The sequence below is a fragment of the Bombina bombina genome, chromosome 11 (assembly GCF_027579735.1).
Source record: "Bombina bombina isolate aBomBom1 chromosome 11, aBomBom1.pri, whole genome shotgun sequence".
NCBI classification, from domain to species: domain Eukaryota; kingdom Metazoa; phylum Chordata; class Amphibia; order Anura; family Bombinatoridae; genus Bombina; species Bombina bombina.
In genome coordinates, this window is record NC_069509.1 from 15,393,018 (window position 1) to 15,414,871 (window position 21,854).

The 21,854-nt window shown below is 37.8% G+C and overlaps 2 protein-coding genes across 2 annotated transcripts; both read left to right on the forward strand.

Moving 5' to 3' along the window:
* Nucleotides 1-1,162: 1,162 nt before the first annotated feature.
* On the forward strand, nt 1,163-2,116 carry LOC128641581 (olfactory receptor 1019-like). Its single transcript, XM_053694120.1, has one exon. It carries the CDS (start codon nt 1,163-1,165, stop codon nt 2,114-2,116), a length of 954 nt encoding a protein of 317 aa, XP_053550095.1.
* Nucleotides 2,117-7,945: 5,829 nt separating this feature from the next.
* Nucleotides 7,946-8,875, forward strand: LOC128641582 (olfactory receptor 1019-like). The gene has a single exon (XM_053694121.1). The coding sequence runs from the start codon at nt 7,946-7,948 to the stop codon at nt 8,873-8,875; it is 930 nt and encodes a 309-aa protein (XP_053550096.1).
* The last annotated feature ends 12,979 nt before the right edge of the window (nt 8,876-21,854 follow it).

A 21,854-nucleotide genomic window follows, 5' to 3' on the forward strand; every position in this document is an offset into this window, starting at 1 on the left:
TTATTTATTTTTATTTTTATTTTTTTAATTTGTGGTGTCTTCAGACTTGGAACATAGGTGAATTAATTAAATTAAAAATAAGTTTGCTTTTTAACATGGATATATGCTTATTAAGGATTGCTAAAAATTAATTATTTTTCATTTTTATCACCATATCAATAACCAATGAAATGGCTGGTAAGATTTATTACAAATATATAAGTAATGTATAAAATTGTTCTTTTATTGATTGCACTAAAGGAAAAGGCAACACTCTTATTTGTAAGTGTTGTAGTATATGCTTTAGGTATATAACATACCATATAAAGTTCGATTTAAAATATAAATATATTATTAATAATAATAATAATAATAATAATAATAATGCATTTTTAGCACACATTGAAGTCTAATGGAATACTCATGAATTTTGAAAATAAATATTTAAGACATTTGTTCATTATAAAGTATAAAGGAATCTATAAATATGAATATAAACATTTAAATCCTAAAACAATATATTTTAAATGAAAGTAATAAAGATTGTACATGTATATCTGTATCTGCATATGTTTGTGTACAAAGGTTATATAACCCTAGTGTCAGAATTAAATTCTCATGATTCAGACACAATTTACATTTTTAAAATATTACCAGTTTACTTGTGTGATTAAATGTACTTCATTCTCTTGCTATCCTCTGTTAAATAGCGTATCTACAGGCTCAAGAGGGTAACTTGTATTGCATACTAGATGGCAGCCGTGTCTCTAACCATCTATAGCATTTTATTTATCCATTGTAACAGTTGGAAAAGTTTTTGTTTGTCTGACAAAAGCCTTTGATTGAAAAAACAGCTACTGCAAATAAATTTTTATTAAACACATATAGCATAATTCAAAACACGTTTCTTTTATCTCCTGCCACATCTCCATGTACCTCTCTGTCCCTTTCACTTCCCTCCTCTCTTCTCTTCCTTCTCTCCCCTTTTCCTCTCCATTTTCTCATATTAGAGATATTTCTATTCTCCCTTTCTTTACGTCTTTCTCTCCTCTCCCACCTTTGCCCCACTCCTTCTTCTTCTACCTTCAATTCTTTACTTTTCCTTTTTATTTTGCTTGATATAAATAAATAACATTTGCTATATGTTTAACAGCCTTGCCAGTTTGCTCCAGACGTTTAAGACATGGAGAAGATATATTCAGTAAACCAGACAACTTTCTCTGAATTTATTCTGCTTGGGCTGTCTGATTATCCGCAAATCCAATTGCCACTCTTCCTTGTGTTCCTCCTTGTCTTTCTGATGACCCTGATTGGTAACTTCCTTATTCTCCTATTAATCTTCACAGATTCTCACCTACACTCGCCTATGTACTTCTTCCTGAGGAACCTTGCTTTAATTGATGTTTTTTATTCATCTGTTACATCACCCAGAATGCTCTCAGACTTCTTCTCAAAAAACAAAACAATCAGCCTGCCAGCCTGTTTCACTCAGTTCTTTTTTTTCTTCTCATTCATCTGTATTGAGCTCTATCTGTTGTCAGTGATGTCCTATGATAGATACGTTGCTATCTGCCAACCACTACACTACATTCAAATAATGCACCCTAAACTGTGTACCCAGATGGTATCCATAGCTTGGGTCACTGGTTTGCTCACCTCCTTGATACATACACTTTGTATGCAAAGGTTGACATTTTGTGGTCCAAATATCATCCATGGTTTCTTCTGTGACTTGCCACAATTATTTAAGCTATCTTGTAGCAATACCTTTATAAATGTCCTAGTGATGTTTATTGTTGGAACATTTATGGGGTCAGGTTCATTAGGAATAACATTTGTTCCATATGTCTATATTTTTAAAACTATCATGAGAATCAAGACAAAAACTGGTAAGGTGAAGGCCTTTTCAACTTGCACCTCTCACTTATCAGTGGTTTGTATTTTTTGTGGGACTCTCCTTTTCACCTACTTTCGTCCCACTCCACATTACAATCTCTCAGATGATCGTTTGGTATCTATTGCCTACACTGTAGTTACTCCACTTCTCAATCCTCTAATATACAGTTTAAGAAATAAGGAACTAAATGGAGCTCTTATGAGAGCTTTAAATTTAAGAACTTTTCTGACAACAACCTAGATCTGTGGAAAGGTGTAACCCCTTAAGGACCAGCGACGTACCCTGTATGTCACTGGCCTTTTTTTGGGACTTGATTGTTTTAAAGCGCGGTCTTGCCACCAGCGTTGAGACTGCTCTATTCCACAAAGCCTGCTGGAGGGAGGGCATTAATAGTGTGTTCTGGCTAGACTTGTGCTATTATGTCCTGAAAAAACCCTTAATGACCAGTGACATACAGGGTACATTGTGGTCATTAAGGGGTTAATATATGGACTTTATTGATATATTTGTGCAGTCTTTCTTAATGTAAAAACACATTTTACCAACATAACTATTATAATTTCTGACTTCTATCTTTATACTGCCAACCAATAAAGACTGGTCCTTTTTTATACAGGTGCAAGTACAAACAATACCCTTCCTGCTACATGCCACCTATCTTGTACTGTTAGCCTTTGATCCCTGATCTCTTTGTGGCATGTACTATATATATATATATATAAACACAGTCCAGCTATTGCACTCTCTGGATTTAAATCACAGCAAACTTTATTGTGAACGTTTTCGGAGCATTCACTCCTTTCTCAGACCTATGCAACCAAATATTGATTTCTGAACTCTTGCTCAGTTAAAACATTAGTATTGTATTGTTTAAAAAAGTGAAGATGAATTTCTTTGCATTACTTGATGTCTGAAAACATGCAATCTTTGTTATTTTGACCAGTTGTTGTTTTTTGCAATAAACACTCTAAATGGTAATATTTTTATTTGTAATTTTGGAGAATCCTTGTCAGTAGTTTATAGAATAAAACAAAACTGTTCATTTGACTCAAATGCATATGTATATTTATATATATTATAGACCTGGAGTATGTGAGTATCTTCAATCTGTTCCTAATTGCTTGAATTAAACCCCATTATAACACTATAAAGTTTTTCTCTTTTCTTTGAGGAATTCCTACGGAAGTCATTTTAATGGATTCTTTGCTAACAGTTGCATTTGTTTAATGGCTGCTTCCATCCTAATCTAAGTGTTATATGTGTCTAAAGCCCTGAGCTGGTGAGATTCTATAAGAATCCCTTCTTAATCTCTGGTGGAATTATATAAACCCGCATTTTACCCTAAAGACAGGGTGTCTCGCTAAGGGGCGTATACTGTATTTTCATATGGGGGAGATGCATACAGTACATTACAAAAGTGCACAATGAAAATTGTCATTTTAAAAAGTTACAGAATGAATAATTGAACCAGTCACACAAAAATATGCAGAGATAAATTGTAGTAAAATGCATCAAAATGTTTAACGAAATTGTTCACCAAAAATCGTATTTTATCAAAAATGTAAAATTTGTATGTCATTTACACCGGAATACATCATATTAATTGTTCAGAGCACAAATCATAGTTTAAGTACACTGGATGAGTAAACAAAAAAAGCAAGAAATTTGTACTTAAAAGTAAAAAATGTAAAGCGTAATTGTTTTTTTATAAAATGGGCCCAACATGCTCGATCCATGGGACTAAATGAAATTTTCTTTTAAATCACAAAGTAACTCTATAAACATTTTCGGACTACAGTTTTTACAGTTTTTTTTCACAAATTAAAAAGTGGTGAGTTTTAACCAAAATACTCAAAACACTAAATATTCTGAAAGGAAAGCCGATTTCCCCCTATGTATCTCTCTCTCCATAGCAAACATTTACCTAGCAGAGCTCTCATTATTTGTATGGGAGACATCTCGCCACTCGCAGGGACAGCCCTTTTTTATAGAATTCCATGACGGCTGCCCCTGCGAGTGTTGGAGTGGAAAACCACGTTTTGACCGGCAAATTGTTTAGAATCTTTGACCGGCAAATTGTTTAGAATCTTTGACCGGCAAATTGTTTAGAATCAGGGCCTTAGTGTTTATGTTTAAACAATTTATTATTTTTACCTTGTATAACAAATGGTTCCTTGTTGAAGAGAAATGTCGCATCAAATATCTATATCTTCTTGTGGGTTTTCTAACAGTTAAATATTTAGTAAAATCTAAATTACTTATCTATATTCTTCTAGCATTCTGGGAATCATTTCTGCATTTCAATATCTCAGTCATTTGTGTGTACAAAATCCAAGACTATACCTTATATTAATAATCACTAAGGATTTATTCCACAAATGATTAGACAGAAATATAAACATTACAAGTGAATAGTGAACCATGTTAACTAGATATTAACATGTCCACCATTTTAGCATTCCCTATACTATGGATAGTATGGATGTACGTATGTATTTATAGAGATTTTTACTTTTATTTCAATAAAAAACATAGTATAAAAGTAATAAGGTGTGTGGTTTAGTGTACCCAGAGCTTACCCTTTTAGCGGTAGCCAGCACAAATTTTCACTGCACCCTCAAGTCAATTATTTTAGGGAATTTTCTCTATAACATAAGGGATTTAACTCTATTTAGCTGAAGTCAAATATTTATGAATTTTAAATATTTAAATGGAGAGTTTACTCTAAAATGTTCCTCCCCTTTAATTTGTTCCCATAGATCCACTTTACCTGCTGGAGTGTATTAAATTGTTTTCAAGTATTTCCATTACCCTTATATTGGCATTTGAAATAGTTGATTTAGCCTGGGGTATCCCCACCTATCCTGAAAGTTTTTTGGGCTTAAGGCCAAGCTGTGTAAACACAGCCAGCAGAAGAAATTACAGTGCCAGTGGGGTATAGAAGAGATAAGGTAGTAAAATGTTCATTTTCCATTGTTCTCTCCAAGTATTGGTTATTGGTAATTGGTTTAAGGGCAGATATAAGATAAAGAAGCCTGTATATGTACACAATGTGATCTGATTATACCTACAAGCTCAGCCCATTTTATTAGGTTGTGGCTTCAAAACACAAAATCAGCTAATTCATATACACAAATAAACATTAAAAAAGCAAATCTCATACATCTCATGGTAAAAAAAAAGCAATTGGAAACACATTAAGGGAAAAATAATTTTATTGTATACTGTCTCTTTAAGAAATTTCTACTACTTGATCAGTGGTTTTGCACACCTTCAGCTAAGCACTTGAATCAAAGCTGGCACGCGTTTTTAATGCACCCTTAGGTCTATTATGTGAGGAAATTAGCTTTATACAACATGTAGATGTTACTGTGCCCAAGACTTTCACTTGAGGGATACAAAATTACTTTGAACTTGTAATATAAGTGCAAAAATTAAAAAATATTGGTTTAAGCAATGTTAACATTCAATAGCATAAATATGTTGCACTCCATTTGTAATCTAGGCCTAAATGTTTTGTTAGACATGTGGAGAGTGAGCTTTACATAATATTCAATTTTTCTGTGGCTCCTGAATTAATGTTAAGTTGTTCATGTTGACAAAATATTGAATTTCTTTTGAATTTAAATTAAAATCCTTATATTTAGCATGCGAACAAGAGATATCATATAAAACAAATCTACCATTAAATATTTGTACAGGTGAGTAGCAGAACAGCTCTTCATTCTTCAATAACATGAATAATATCCGGACACTCACTGCTAAGTATGGTCAGCATACTCCTGTTAGCAAAAACGTTTTACTTTCAACTTGTAATACGAGCGCTACCCAGCGCAGGCAAACAGCTTACTTCTAGCGGAGTTAGACAAATGTTAGGACAAATGTCCTTTATTATATTGGGATATAAATAACTGAAATATATTTTACGATTAAGATAGTTTAGCTAATGAAACCTTTAGTTTTAGTTTTTTACCAACAGCAATTCATTTGATGAATGAAAAATGGTAATTCACTCAGCTAGTTTGTACCTAATTGATGTTTTGCAAAAAAACAATTATCATGACCTACAACCATAGCCAGCATAACCTACTTGCTACATATTTTAACTGTTTGGCTTGTTTAAATGTAAGCCTTTCCCACAACCACTTCATCTATTAACTCTGTCATGATGACTGGTCCCTCAGGATTTAAGCACCCCTCTTACCATTAAAATCAGAGACTTACCTTTGCATATTTTCTATTACTGCTAAATATGTGTCACATAACTATTATAAGATATAACCATACCCAGTTTCTACAACAAAAAAAATATAGTATCATGCTTACATATGGGGACTATACAAAACTATTTTTGGTTTGAATATAAATGTCTTAAATTACAGCTTCTGAAATGAAATCTAGTTCCTGAATCATTATACAATTAATATCATGGAAGGTTGGAGATCCCTAGAGGAATATTGTTTGTTTATGAGGCCATTATGCTAATGAGACCCTTAGGATTTGAAAAAAATTAATATTTTAAGACTGATTTTCTTTATAAACCAAAACACCTAATATGGTTTACTTGTCTATAATAGAGCACAACAGGGATATAAATGTGTGGAAACAAAAATTTAATTTTCTCTGAAAATACACCTGTTACACCTGTTTTATTTTTTATATCTGCAAGCAGGTAAAATGAATGCTTTGTTTGTTATCTTTTTAATGTTGTAATATCAGATTCAACTTCTGCTTTTTAATTTTGTTTAGTTTAACCTAAAATATAAACTATATCATGTCCAATGTAATCTATTTCTGCAGGCCTAACAATACTAAAAAAAAATTGTTTGTTTGCAAAACCACTACATTATTGTCCAACTGATTTCTGGTATATACAGTATTTTTTTCTTAATTTTATGGTGTCTTCAGATTAGAAAAAAAAATATGTGAATTTAATTTAAATACAGTTTTAAATACATATATGTCTGTAATTGGCTGATTGCAATCTCATGATATAAAAATCAGGGAGATGAAATGAAATTTTGAAGTGCAAAACAAGCATTTTATTCCATCTGTTATAGTTGCTAAACAACATACACTGAGATGATAATTTTTAGGTAATATATAAATCTGCATAAAAAAGAAAATCCAAAAGAACTTTACACAAGTTTTTTGGCTCTATTTTAATGTTCACAATACAAACCCTTCATATAGTTTTTATTATTTTAAATACTTAGTTACTTAGAGTTCATGTTTTTTTGTTGTTTTTTTTATTTTTAATGTTAACATTCTGATTCATATAAATCTTTAGTCCTCATAAACATACTGTAGATGTTGAATAATGGAAACATAAATCAATCTTTGGTTATTTTCTCTAACAAAATATGTATTATCAGCAAATAAAAATACTAAAAACAATGTATACCAATTTCAAATACGAGTGATTGAAATTGGTTTAACCAGAATTCAATAATGAATGAATGTTTAATGTCATACAGAATGGGCCAAATACTTTAGTATATTCATAAAAAAAAATAAGTAAAATGCTACTTCAGAATCTTTTGATTTATTTTATTAATTATAAATAATAATTAAATAATAATAATAAATAAAGGTCGTTTTAATTTGGATGGATCTTTATGAAGCAAAAAGTATTTTTCTTTTTTTCATATTTATTTTTTTTATAAATTATATTTGTATTTATTTAGTACATTCCAAGAGTTTCTTTCTTGTATTTGTTAATTTATTAAATAATAATAATAATAATAATAATAATAATAATATTAAAATGATTTATTTATTTACATACTGGTACCTAGAAACCTATTTTCCTTGATCCTTTATTTGCAAAAAAATAAATAAGGAAATGTTGTTTTGGAGCTCCATCACCACTGATTTTCTGCTCACTATCTACGATACTGGGTGAACAGTGGGGGAGATGGCTTTTGTTAAATGGATCCCAAAAACTAAAAAAAAAATATTTTCAAAGGAAGTCATTAAATGCAAAAAAAATATTGTAATATAAGAGTGACATATTCTATATTTTTACAGCCTTTACAGTTTGTTCCAGACATTTAAGACATGGAGAAGATGTATTCAGTAAACCAGACAACTTTCTCTGAATTTATTCTGCTTGGCCTATCTGATATTCCGTATATCCAATTACCACTCTTCCTTCTGTTCCTCCTTGTCTTTGTGATGACACTGATTGGTAACTTCCTTATTCTCCTATTAATCTTCACAGATTCTCACCTACACTCGCCTATGTACTTCTTCCTGAGCAACCTTGCTTTAATAGATGTTTTTTATTCATCTGTTACATCACCTAGAATGCTCTCAGATGTCTTCTCAAAAAACAGGACAATCAGCCTGCCAGCCTGTGTCACTCAGTTCTTCTTTTTCTTCTCATTCATCTGTATTGAGCTCTATCTGTTGTCAGTGATGTCCTATGATAGATACGTTGCTATCTGCCAACCACTACACTACATTCAAATAATGCACCCTAAACTGTGTACCCAGATGGTATCCATAGCTTGGGTCACTGGTTTGCTCACCTCCTTGATACATACACTTTGTACACAAAGGTTGACATTTTGTGGTCCAAACATCATCCATGGTTTCTTCTGTGACTTGCCACAATTATTCCAGCTATCATGTAGGGATACCTTTATAAATGTCCTAGTGATGTTTATTGTTGGAATATTTATGGGGTCAGGTGCATTAGGGATAACAATTGTTCCATATGTCTATATTTTTAAAACCATCATAGGAATCAAGACAAAAACGGGCAAGGTTAAGGCTTTTTCCACATGTACATCTCACTTGACAGTGGTTTGTATTTTTTATGGGACTCTAATTTTCACCTACCTCCGTCCCACTCCACGCTACAATTTTTCGGATGATCGTTTGGTATCTATTGCCTACACTGTAATTACTCCACTTCTCAATCCTTTAATATACAGTTTAAGAAATCAGGATCTAAAAGGAGCACTTAGAAGAGCTTTAAATAAAATAAAATAAATTTTCTGACAACAAGCTAGAACTGTAGAAGATTTCATATATGGACTTTACTGATAGATTTGTGCAGTCGTTCTTAACATTAAACCCATTTTTTGTTAATATTATTCATTCTTTGTTAACAAATAAAGCAACATACGATCGTTTACAGGAAAAGTAGGAACATGATAGTCTCCTTTTATTAGATGGAAAAAGCCTAACATTCCTTGTGGAGTTTGTTTTTTAGCTGTTGTACAGTCCATTATTCTCATGGGAGAGAAATCTTTCATTCTCTGGATATTTAAAGAATTCATTGTACAAGTTGCACAGTCAGAGATATTGACATAATGTAAATTAGATATCTTTTGTACATTTCCTTACACTAAACTTCCGCCTTGACCCACTGCAATATGGATTTCGCCCCCACCACTTCACTGAGACAGCAATTGTTAAGGTTACCAATGACCTACTTACAGCACAATCCAAAGGCCACTTCTCTCTGCTTATCCTCCTTGATCTGTCTGCAGTCTTTGAAACTGCTGATCACACTTTTTGGCTTTAAACCCTCCAATCCTTTGGCATTTGTGACACAGCTCTCTCGTGGTTCTCTTACTATCTGTCTAACCATACCTTTAGTGTAGCCTTCTCTGGGGCATCCTCTGCCCCGTAACCACTTTCTGTAGGGGTATTGCAAGGCTCTGTCCTTGGTCCCCTTCTCTTCTCAATCTACACATCATCTTTAGGTTCCTTAATAAAATCCCATGGGTTTCAATACCATTATTTTGCCGATGACACCCAAATCTACTTCTCTGCACCATACCTATCTTCTTCCTTGCAAACCTGTGTCACTAACTGTCTTTTTCATATCTCATCTTGGGTGTCCTCTAACTACCTTAAGCTAAATCTCTCCAAAACTAAGCTCCTTATTGTCCCCCCTTATTCAAAAATCTCCACCCCCAACTTCTCTATAACTGTCAATAACTCCATCATTACCCCTACCCCACATGCTCAATATCTTGGAGTCACACTTGACTCATATCTTTCTTCCACTCTTCACATTCAGTCCTTGGCTAAAGCCTGCCACTTCCACCTTAAAAACATCTCTAAAATTAGACATTTCCTTTTACAAGACACAACTAAGATTCTAATCCACTCTCTCATCCTTTCCCGCCTCGATTACTGCAACTCCATCCTCTCTGGTCTCCCTAGCTGCCACCTAGCTCCTTTACAATCCATAATGAATGCCTCTGCCAGGCTCATCTTCCTTACACGTCGCTCTTCATCTGCTGCACCTCTCTGCCAATCCCTTCACTGACTTCCTCTTGCCTCCAGGCTTAAACACAAATTCTCACTCTGACATACAAAACCCTCAACTGCACTGCTCCCCCCTACAATTCAGACCTTGTCTCCAGATACTTTCCCTGACACCTTTGCTCTGCCCATGATCTCTTCTCCTCCTCTCTTGTTACCTCCTCACATTCTCCTTTGCAAGACTTCTCCAGACTGGCTCACATCTTGTAGAACTCTCTGCCTCACTCCACAAGACTCTCCCCTAGTTTTGAAAGCTTCAAGTGCCCCCTAAAGACTGTACTATTCAGCGATGCATACAACCTACACTAACCTTTCCTAACACCACTGCTATCCCTTGAGCTAATTAGCATGTAAGCCTATGAGCCCAGCTATTTGTAGATCACCCGCATAACAGCCAATTACAAGAGTGCAACTCTCGGCAGGGACCTCTACCCATTTGACCCACTATAAATGTTACCTTGTGTACCGCCTATGTTTATAGCACTGTGGAATCTGTTGGCGCTCTACAAATACCTGATAATAATAATAATACATAAAAACTAAAAAAAAATGAACATCAATATTTAAAACGTTATATAACAAGGATAAGAAAAAGAAGAAAAAGGAAACAAAAAAGCAAAAAAGAAGGGAATATAGAGAAGAAAGTGGTACAAAAATACATAGCTAAAACCTTTATTAAATCTGAATATTGCATAAATATGCTTTTACGTGTTTTCATCTACTTGACTGCAAAGGGCTCCAATGCACTTAAAGATATATGTCTAAATATGTGTACATATGTATCTATGTATTTATATCTCAAGCAATGAACATAGCTCGTCATCCATAAAACATTACTTTTTTTATCACTTATCACTCGCATGTAACTGTTAGCACGCCACTCATAATCTGGCCCACAATGTGTTAATATGTCTTGTATAATTATTATGAAGAATTGGGTGAGTCATATATAGGCTGTTTAGTTTACATAAATATGTCAGACTGTATTTCAGTATTTTAAACATAAAATATTAGCTAAAAATAAATAAATAAAATATTATCTTAAAGGAAATTATAATAAAAAATAGAGATAGCAATATTTTTACATATTTATTTTAAATAGTCTCCAGACATATAAATCATTTAGGTTGATTGTATTAATATTTTACCTTGGTTAAATGCCTTTAGTAGCTTTTTTTTTTTAAATTTAACATTTTATTTCCAAAATGACAAATACAGAACCAACAATTATAGTCAAACCACTGGACAACATACATATAAAATAAAAATATATAATTAAACATTACATCGAGTGACATAATTCATGTTATGCTTTCAAATGACATTTTCTATTGGTTAAGAATTCAAACATAATAAACATCTTACTTAGTGAGGCTAGACTATTAACCTTTCTTCATGTGGAAAATATTTGAGAAAATAAAAAAAGACAACACAACTAAAAAAAAATAGTAGCTCTTATTGACATTAGTAAACATTTTTCATTGCGCTGTACATAGTAGCAACCGGTTGTAACTATGTAACATTTCTGTCTATAAAATATGCAACTTAAACTTGAATGAGTACAGTTTTAATTAAAATAAATAAACAGCAATTAGAGATGTGTGACTTTTCATAATTGAGGTTTCTCAACCTCTGTTGGGGTGAGTCTGGCAAACCCACCAACAATTCTGAAGGGTAGGAGCTACAATTGTAGCAGTATTTAGCTCTCCCACTTGAGTGCTAACACCTCTGAAAGTAAATATATTACGTGCAGATTTGCATGCATATTACAAGTTGAAAGTACTTCAGGACTTTGGATTCATCTATCGTGCTAACTTTTATTTTTGTTAAACATTTTTTATTTTCAACAAAAGGTGCGGTGACAATAATTTCAAACTTTTTCAAAAATCAACGTACATTTATGAAGTACAGTAATAGAATATACAAAAGAAAAAAAAAAGACAGGTACATCAGTTTTCAATATGGCAGGTATAACTCAAGGATGCCTGTCATAGACTAGCTACAAAACTATATTCAAGATGTACTGCTATGCACCTAGAAAAGCAAGATCATAAACTTTTTAGAAAAAAGATGGTTATGGCAAATATCGACTATTTTCAATTACATCAGTAGCTCAAGGTCGGTTGCACCCGAACAGAGCCAGAAGAACAGGGCTGTACATTAAGTGCAAACCAATATGGTTTATTAGACAAACAGACATTATGTTCATGTTATTTTGAGAAGATTAGCAAAGTACACTTGCGGGGAAGGGAATATGTGGTGAAGGTAAGACAAGCAGTAGGATAAGGAGGAGGAGAGAAGGGGAGGGAAGAGGGCAGAGAGGTGGGGGGGAGGGGGAAGGGGATCATTAAAAAGGAAGGAGAGGGGGGGATTCCTGACTATCCCGGAGCTCCCCTCCAGGACCCAGTAGGGTCGCCCGATCAGGGAATCTAGTATCTTTTGTCAGGGTCATTTACTGATACCTTAGTGATCTTTATTCAGACTGACGCTTACATTGTGAGAGGTAGTTCTCCCAAAGTTCCCAAATGAGACTGAAAGTTGCAGACTGGTTTCTTACACTATAGACATAATCTTCCATAGATTTAACATAGTTCAAATAATCAACTACACCCTGTCACCTTGGGGGTAGGACTTTTTTCCAATTACTGGCAATTAGCATTTTAACTGAGGTAAGTATATACAGAAGGAGGGCTCTCTTATGAGTAGGCATTTTCTTTAAGCCCAAGTGCAAGAGGGCGAAACTTGGACTAGAGATCTCAGGTAAATCTAGTTTAACACAGAGCGGTTTTAGTCTGGGGCAAGACCACCACGTGTGGAGCGGGGTACCTACTTCCCCAAATTTCCTCCAACAGTAGGGAGAGTGATCAGGGTATAGGGTCTGAAGTTTGATCGGGACAAGGTGCCACCTAGTGAGAATTTTAAAATAAAGTTCGTACATCGTGGTGCAGTGTAGTGTCGCCTTAGTCATTATGATAGCTTTTGCCCAATCCCCTTCCGTGTATGACATCTTCAATTAAGCCTCCCATGAGGTCATATGTCTCATTTTTGAGAGTGTCGAATCTCCTAAAAGGCATCTATAGTGTGTAGTGAGGGGTTTATAAAGTTGGAGGCCCGCTTTCCATCTAGACACCCAAATCATGGGGTTACGAACCTTATCCACCAGGAAACCCCATGCTCTCTTCAAAGATCTCAGTCTTAAGAGTTCAAACTCAAGGTAACGTGGCAGGTCATATCTAGCCACCATCTCATGGTGTGAAATAAGGTGGTCATCTACGTAGAAATCATCTATAGAGGATATCTCTGATTGCCTCCATAAGCTTATTCTCACATTGGGGAGGCCCTGAAGGAGGGGTACTGTGGGATGGATAAGAGAGGGATGAGGAGCAATCTGAGTGTTATGTCGTAGCTTATACCAAAGCACCTGACATCCCTTAACCAACCGGTTGGAGATGGTAAGCAGTGAGTTAAGGTGCAGGGGGTACCATAATAGGTCAGAAAGGTCAATATACGCCGGGAGAGAAGCTTGTTCTAGCATTCTCCATCTCATGGGTGGAAGATCTCGCCCCCATGCTGAAACATGGGAGATCATTGCAGCCTCATGGTATATGGCAACACTCGGTAGGCTCAAGCCTCCTCGTTCCAAAGGGGATTGCAAAATAACCGCTGCAACTCTAGGTTTCTTATTATTCCAAACGTAAGCATTAAAGAGGGCCTGAAAGCCCCTCAGTAACCTCGCTGGGACAGGAATGGGAATACATCTCATAATATTTGTCAATTTGGGCAGAATCATCATCTTGAGGGCCGCAATTCTACCCATCCAGGAGATTTCATCATACTTTTTAGATTTCAAGGTTCTGTCTACTTCTTTTAGCAAAACCTGGTAGTTCTCCAGAAGGACAGTGTCCCTGTTATGGGACAGGAATACCCCAAGATGGTGTATTCCTTTAACCGACCACTTAAAGGAATATTGTTTCCTCAGTGCCCGCTGTTCCGATTGATCGACGTTTATCATATAGGCTTCTGTTTTAGCTACGTTAATTTTGTAGTTCGAGATCTCCCCAAAGGAGTCAATTAGAGCCATTAAATATGGAAGTGAAAGAGTCAGATCAACAATAAATAAGGTGAGATCATTAGCGAACAGTGCCAACTTTTGGAGTGAGTCGTGTATCAAAAGTCCCTGAATCTGGTTATCCCTCCTAATTGCCTCTGCAAGTGGTTCTATTACCATAGCGAAGAGGAGCGGGGACAGAGGGCACCCTTGTCTGGTTCCATTACGTATTGGGACTCTAGGGGAACAAAAACCAAGTCCTCTTACCAGCGCTGTAGGGGAGGTATATAATGCCCCAACAGCTTTACTAAAGGAATGTGGGATCCCAAATATGTTAATGATTTCAAACATATATTTCCATCTCACCTTGTCAAACGCTTTTTCAGCATCCAGTGACAGGGTGAGAAGGGGAAGTCCCATATCATGCGCTTCCGAAGAAATATTCAGTAATCTGTGGGTATTATTAGTACCTTGTCTGCCCTGCACAAACCCCACATGATCTAGGTGAATTATGGAAGGCTGATGTCTTCCCAGTCTGGTCACAAGAAGTTTTGCATAGATCTTAATGTCTACATTTATTAGAGAGATGAGCCGATAGTTGCCGCACTCTGTCGGATCCTTCCTGTCCTTTGGGATGGTCAAAATAATAGCTTCTAAAAATTCTTGGAGAAGGTTACCTTCCTTGGCTATTCCACAGTATAGAATCAAAATAGTGGAAACAGCACACCAAATTTTCTTTCAGTGGGGCACGGAGCAACAGACTTGCCAAGTCTCACCAAAGTCCATGAATTTAAAGAAACTCCAGCCACCAATTTCTTTAAAGGACCTTTATTCTTTTGTCTTGGGTCCCATTGATAATACAACGTTTCAAGCCAGCATTAGGCTCTTAGTCATGTACATGACTAAGAGCCTAATGCTGGCTTGAAATGCTGTATTCCACAGTATAACCAGAGAAGTAATGGGAAAGGAGAGGGGCAAGAGTTCGATAGAATCGTGCTGTGTAGCCATCCGGGCCCGGAGCCTTATGAGGTTTTAGGGTCAGAATAGCAGTTTTGATTTCCTCAAGAGTAAAGGGGTGCTATAAATCATCAACAGAGTCCTTGCTTAAGGTTTGTTAGCTGTAAATTGATGAGGAACTCCCTCATTTTCTCCCTATCTGGTTTTGGCCTGTTAGAGCTATGGTCTAGATCGTAGAGAGAGGTATAATAATCCGAGAATGCCCTGTCTATCTCTTTGGGCGAGCGTACCATTCCCTGTCTTGACTTAATAGCTGAAATTCTGTTTTGCGAAGCTCGATTTCTAAGCTTGCAAGCTAAAAGTCTATCGGCCTTATCGCCCTTGCAATAATAGATCTGTTTAAGTCTAAATATTTTAGTCTGTACTTTTAGGAGCTCTCGCTTTTTGATTTCGGATCTGATGGTGCTAACCTGAGAAGCAAGGGCAGGATCAGGAGTTCTTTTATTAGCTTGTTCAAGACATCTAAGTTCTGCATATAGTTTTGCTAGGGAGACCTTATTATTCGCTTTCCACTGGGCACTCTTCTTTAAGAAATAGCCCCTTAGGTATGCTTTGAGGGCGGCCCACAAAGTTTCAAGACTCATGTCCCCCGTATCATTAAGTCTCAAAAAGTCAAGAATTATTTCAGTCAATTGGGGAACCTCCATTTCAGGGAGGTACTGGTCCAGCGCCTCCAGAGCGGCCTGCAATCAGAAGGTATTAATAGCGAGAAGTGTGCACTAGCCAGATCAGGACCAGGGGCACGGTCTAATTCTTGGAGTGCCAAATTTATCAAGTGCCCAAGAGTCACATGGCAGATAATCTATCCTTGCATAAGAGTTGTGTGGTTTTGAGTGATGTGTATAGTCTCGTTCAGTCAGGGCTAAGCATCTCCAAATATCGAATAGTCCAAATTGGTACATAAGCTTATGTAACGCATTAGATTGCGTGGCTAAGTTACGATCAACAGAATGAGTGACCATAGTTTTTTTGTCTAGCACTGGGTCCCACACTAGATTTAAATCTCCCCCCACTATGACATGACCTCTCTTAAGGACCTCCAGTCTATCTAGAAATTTCTGAAGGAAGGGAATTTGTTTTGTGTTCGGGGTATAAACAGAGGCTAGTGTGCAAAGAATCCCATTTAGTGTGCAAATCATAATGAGGTACCTACCCTCTGGGTCCCGCTCCACATGGTCTATCTTGCAGCTAATGTCTATATGTATCAATATGGCTACTCCTCTCTTCTTTTCTGTAAAGGAGGCAGTTTTACAGATTGGGAAGAGAAGCAGGCTTCGGGGTTGTTTAAAGTCTCTCTCCCAATGGGTCTCCTGCAAGAATATCAGGTGTAGGTTATGTGTGAGCAAATAATTGTATAGGAGACTTTGTTTCGTAGGGGAGTTAAGCCCCTGGGCATTCAGGGTGGCTACTTTGATAGGGGACCTTAGGAAACCACAGTATCAAGATGAACACCACTTCCGGGAAGGGAGCTGGGGTGCCAGGGAGAACAGAGCAGGGAGGTTCAGGTGGGGGGAGTGGGGAAAAGGAAGGGAAGGGATGCAAGTATATATTACAATTTCGCGTTGGGGTGTATTTTCCAACCAGGCCTACCTGTCCTCTTTAGCTCAAAAATACAAATCATTCTAGAGCTGTCTGATGTATGATGAAATGTATTGTAAACAATATCTCAATGAGTGGTCTCTCTACAACGGTAGAGAGAACACAACTATATAAGTGTGTGGGGGGGGGAGAGGCTGGCATAAAGAGCCCAGCCCCAGTCAGCCAATTTAAACGCGTTATAACTGACCACTTTATAAAGAAGTTTCTAAGCTCTTAGTTTGATCTCACGAAACAAGTTCACATCCTTTCCTTCAATTCTACATTAATGTCTATTAGTAAAAGATAACTCTCCATTCATAGGTCACCAGCTAAGGAGAAATAATGGTCATCTAGCTCAATGGCTTAGTAGTCTCCCAACTCAAGTAGAGATAAATACGAATACTGTCTATTCCCAATAGGGTATCTATAGAGGTTATTTCAATCTATGTCTTCCCCTAAGGGGATTGGTAAATTAGATTTTTTTTTTTTTATTATATCTGGGAAATCTAACATTTTAATAAAAGCTTATTTAAAACAACAAGCCGATATCATCAAACAGTTCGAATGAATTTAACAGCAAGATTGGACAGCCATTCCCTAAGCAGGTCTTTTCTGGGCAATTCGATAATGGCACTCCTCAAGGAGTTTTTAATAATGGGAATCAAGATGGCTGTAGATTACTAATGGCCAGATACCGCCACTTTTACTCCTATTATGAGGAAGGCCATCAGAGGTGAAAGAAGAAGGGGGGGGCTGCAGGAAACCGCAGGCTCATATGGTTCTTGTCAGCTAAGAGTAAGAACATGTAGCCTAAAGTATACTGAGCAGGTCATCTCTATTATAACATTCTCTATGGGTCTGGTCTCTACAAATTTTAGTTTATGTTTGTTTTACACATCCACTAATCCTCAATTAGCTTAATATGGTATATAGAACCGCAGGGAGTGGCCCTCTGATTTCAACATAGTAACCTGAGTATATCTGAATAACATAATCCCTTTCTATCAAGATAGACATCTTAAGCTAGGCAACAACACTTATATAGTAAGTTAAAGAAGGAAACGTAGTAATGAAAGAAAGAGCAAAGAGGAGAAGTGAAAGGAAAAAAATGAGGGACAGGCAAGTACATGTAGTTAAATTACATTTCTTAATTTAGAACAGTCTCACCCATCCTCATGTACATGTGGTACTTAAGAGTCAGTCTTTCAAAGTTAGCGTTATCTCTAAACCTGAGGTCCAAATCAGGGAGGGACAACTCTTAGGTCGCAGTTCAATATTTCAAATTCTAGAGTCTCGTATAGAAGGAACCCCATCTTTGAGTCCCGGGTTTGCCCTCTGGTTACTTCTGGATCTCTGTGGAAGGGGGCCCCACTAAGGGGCCGAAGGTCTCAGACCTCTTTCAGGCTCAGCCATTTGTCTAGGCTCGATAGGATCTTGTGGTAGGAGTCCCCCTCTCTGGAGTAATTCTCTTACTTGCTGTGGGGAAGAGGCTACAAATTGTTTTTCTTCTTTGTTGATGTATAGCTTGATGGTAAATCCCCATCTGTATTTAATAGCCTTGTCTCTTAGGACTTTGGTAAAGGGCTGATAGTGACGTCTCAACTGAAGGGTGTGTGGGGAGAGATCTTGATAAACCTGAATTTCAGCATATTGCTCTGGGAGTGTCTTGTCACCCGCCAAGGACTTTAGCAATTTAGGTATAGTAGTCGGGCTATGACATCTCTGGGTCTATCTCCTTCTGCCCCACATGGCCTCAGGGCTCTGTGTGCCCTATCTATTAGCATTTCTTTCTCAATTCCAGGGCCCAGAACAGCAACAAACATTTCCTGTAGGAATCTTTCTAGCTCTTGAGGAAGAACCGTTTCTGGAATACCTTTTATTCTGATATTGTTGTGGCGGGTTCTATCTTCCAGATCCGCAAGTTTAACTTCCAGGTCTGTAATTTGTTCAGCAAGCCCTTGTGAATAGCTGAGTAAGTTGGAGTGATCTACAATCAAATCCTCTTGCTTACGTTCAATAGCATCAGTCCTCTCAAAAATGTATGCTATATCTTTCTCCAAGTCTGCATGGCTCTTCTCAAATTTCTTTGAAAGGGAGTCATGGTGTGTAGCTAGGAGTTCCTTGATAGAGTTCATCAAATTATTGTCAGAGGCTGCGTCTTTATGTGAAAGACGTCCTGTAGATTGAGTTAGCACAACTCTAATATATGTGTCATTAAGGCTGCTTGTATCTGAGGCCTCATCTTCTGAGCAAGTTTCTTGCCTGGAAGTAGGTTGGCTGAAGTGGTCAACTACTGTTCTTTTCGGAGTAGCATGTGGTTTTTGTTTTCTCTTAAAAGTTTGGGGCATTTTGTGTTTCGGCATAAGCAGCGACATACAGTAAATAGGATATAACACTATGAAGGAAAACTCTTTTATTTGGCTGGCTGGGGCTCTGACACTATATGGTATTATTCACATAGTCATCTTATCTTGAGCTATCTACACAGAAACTGGGTAGGTGAAGAAGTTGTATCTTGGCTCTTGCAGTTAGTAGATCCCTTTCTCAATGGCTGGGTCTCTCTTCTAGGGAGTTGCCCCCTAAGGGCGATGTGGAAGCATGGATGAGGTTATGACCCACAGGCAATCAGGGCCAGCGGGAAAGGGAGAGGAGAGACTAGCGTTACAATACAGTGAACAGGATTACGCAGGAGGCCCAGGTACACTCTCAAACCAAATCCTGTGAGCTTTGTAGAAGAGGTGAAGCAACTAGGGCATAGATCTCTCCTGTCTCAGCTGGCCGATGGATAAGACTGCCTGGCAGTTGTAGCTAGGGGTAGCCAGAATCTCAGCTATTAGGGGTCCCCTGTAATTATCTTCTGAGATGGGACACATCCACCACTGGAGCGGATCCCAATGTTGGGGGCATATAGAAATAATCAGTCAGTGTGGCTTCAGAGGACCAGGTTAAAGTTCATGGAAGCTGACACAGCATTCAGAAGCCCTAGAAAAGCCACCCTAAGACTCAAAAGGTTGTGTCACTGACAGACTGTGTATGGAGCTTATCCCTGAGGGGGTTTACAGCAAACCGCTGATCTAGACAGATGGGAGTCAGCAATTAGTTCCCGGCAATACCACCCCCCTGGTGAGATACCCCCACAAGGTCCAGAAATTCAGCCCAGGGCCCCTAAATAGAACAGTAAAATGTCCACAGACTATGCAATTATAAGTATCATGTATGTCCCAGTTGGGGGGAGATGGCCAACCCAGTGATGAAAAGAGTGCACCTCAGGTAAAGTGCATGGGTGCTCATTGGGCCTGTTCAGGCCTGTGGGTGGATGGATCCGTTAGTTGTAAAAGTATTTTGATCCCAAAAAGGTTATGCTGACTGCTGACCCCGGGAAAGTAAAAAGGAGGTGTATCTCTGTGAGTGCTTTTACTAGGTTGTTGGCCTTCCCTCAAGATTTAATACCAGCCTATTTGATGCAAGTGTCCCAGATGGTAATGGTTGTGGTCTTTAAGGGAGGATTGAATGACCCCTAAGGCTATATGAGAGAAGGGTCTAGGTTGTGTGGGCTCAATAATCCCAAGGAGAGGCCTTCCGGGATCTCAGCAGTTTTGGCCTCAGTATGTTTTATAGGCAGTCTTATTGTACGTTTATGCCTAGGGACTGTAAGGCTCCGGTTGGAACATAGAGGGGCAAAGTAATATATGTGTTCCTCACAAGCAGTCTTTGGGCTATGTGCCTCTCTGTTTAAACACCCTCCTCACTGGATCCACCTTACCTCCGGCTTGGTGCGGAGACCTCCGCTCCGGATGCAGCCACATTTGTCGTATTTATGTGCCCTCCGGCAAGTGTGGGCTGAGGCTTAGGAGCAGTGAGCTGGTTTGTGCAGGTCTTCTCTAAGAGTGAAGCGACCAGTGGACCAGTAGGCTGTCCCTTCAACCCCTCAACTAATTGGCCGCGGTACTCTGGGAGAGAGAGAGGCCCCGGCAAGATGGCGGAGCTTCGTGCCAAAACCTTCAGAGGTATTAAGGACCGCTATGTGTTGGGCCAACACGCAGGAATTGTCAGAAGCAGGGTAAGTCTGTTCCCGTGGCACTCTAGGGTCGTGGACTATATTCGTCTGTACAAACCTGTGGGGCTATCCGGATGGAGGCTTTTCTTGGACTGAGCAGGGCTGGATATTGCCTCAGGGTCTCCGATCTAAGCTGTGGACGGCTGCCTGTCCTCCTGGCCTATAGTCCAGTGCGTATTGTCAATCTTCTGCTCCGGAGCGGATCCCCGACCCTCCTGAGAAAGTGTATGCAACTTCTGCACAGCTGGGTTGAGGTCGAGTCTAAGCCGAGAACCAAATACGGCTGCAAAGCTCTGATTTATTTCTTTAGGAGTGTGGGGCTACTTTCCTCAGGCTATGTCCAGCAAGTTTGCCCTCAGATGGCCCTAAATAAAGGATTTAAAGGTCACTTTTATTGCTCAGAAGCAGGGAGCTCTCTCACCGCACGTCGGCTTCTGTAGGCAGTTAGCTTCGCCCCCTCGTGTTAACTTTTTTTTACCCTAACCCTTTAAGCAAGTTTTTCAGTAAACCGACAAGCATTAATTTAAACTTCTATTACCATGTTTAAGTTACCGTGGTCATAATATTGATATTTTGCGACTCACGCTGCACTTAGAGCACCACTTGTTATCAAGTTCATAGTGTAGTGTTTGAGTTTACAATACTTTAAGTTATTCTCTAATGATTATTAGCTTTAATCTCCCTTTGGCAATGGGGACATATCCATATTAAGTAAACAAAATGGATTCCCACTAGTAAAGATGAGTAATCTAGATTCTGTCAACTACATTTATAATTAAGAACTCTCCCCTGTGAAATATGTATTAGATTAGCAACTCTATAGTTTTTTTACACACTCAAAGAAGTCACACATCTTTTCTCAAATGAGTGCGGAAAAATTATATGGCCTAAACATGGGCGCTTTCCCCTCCAAATGTACTTGGTAAAAAGAGTCTGACACTGTATTAGTAGCTGCTTGATAAGTACTTAGCACAGGCACCAAAACAAATCAG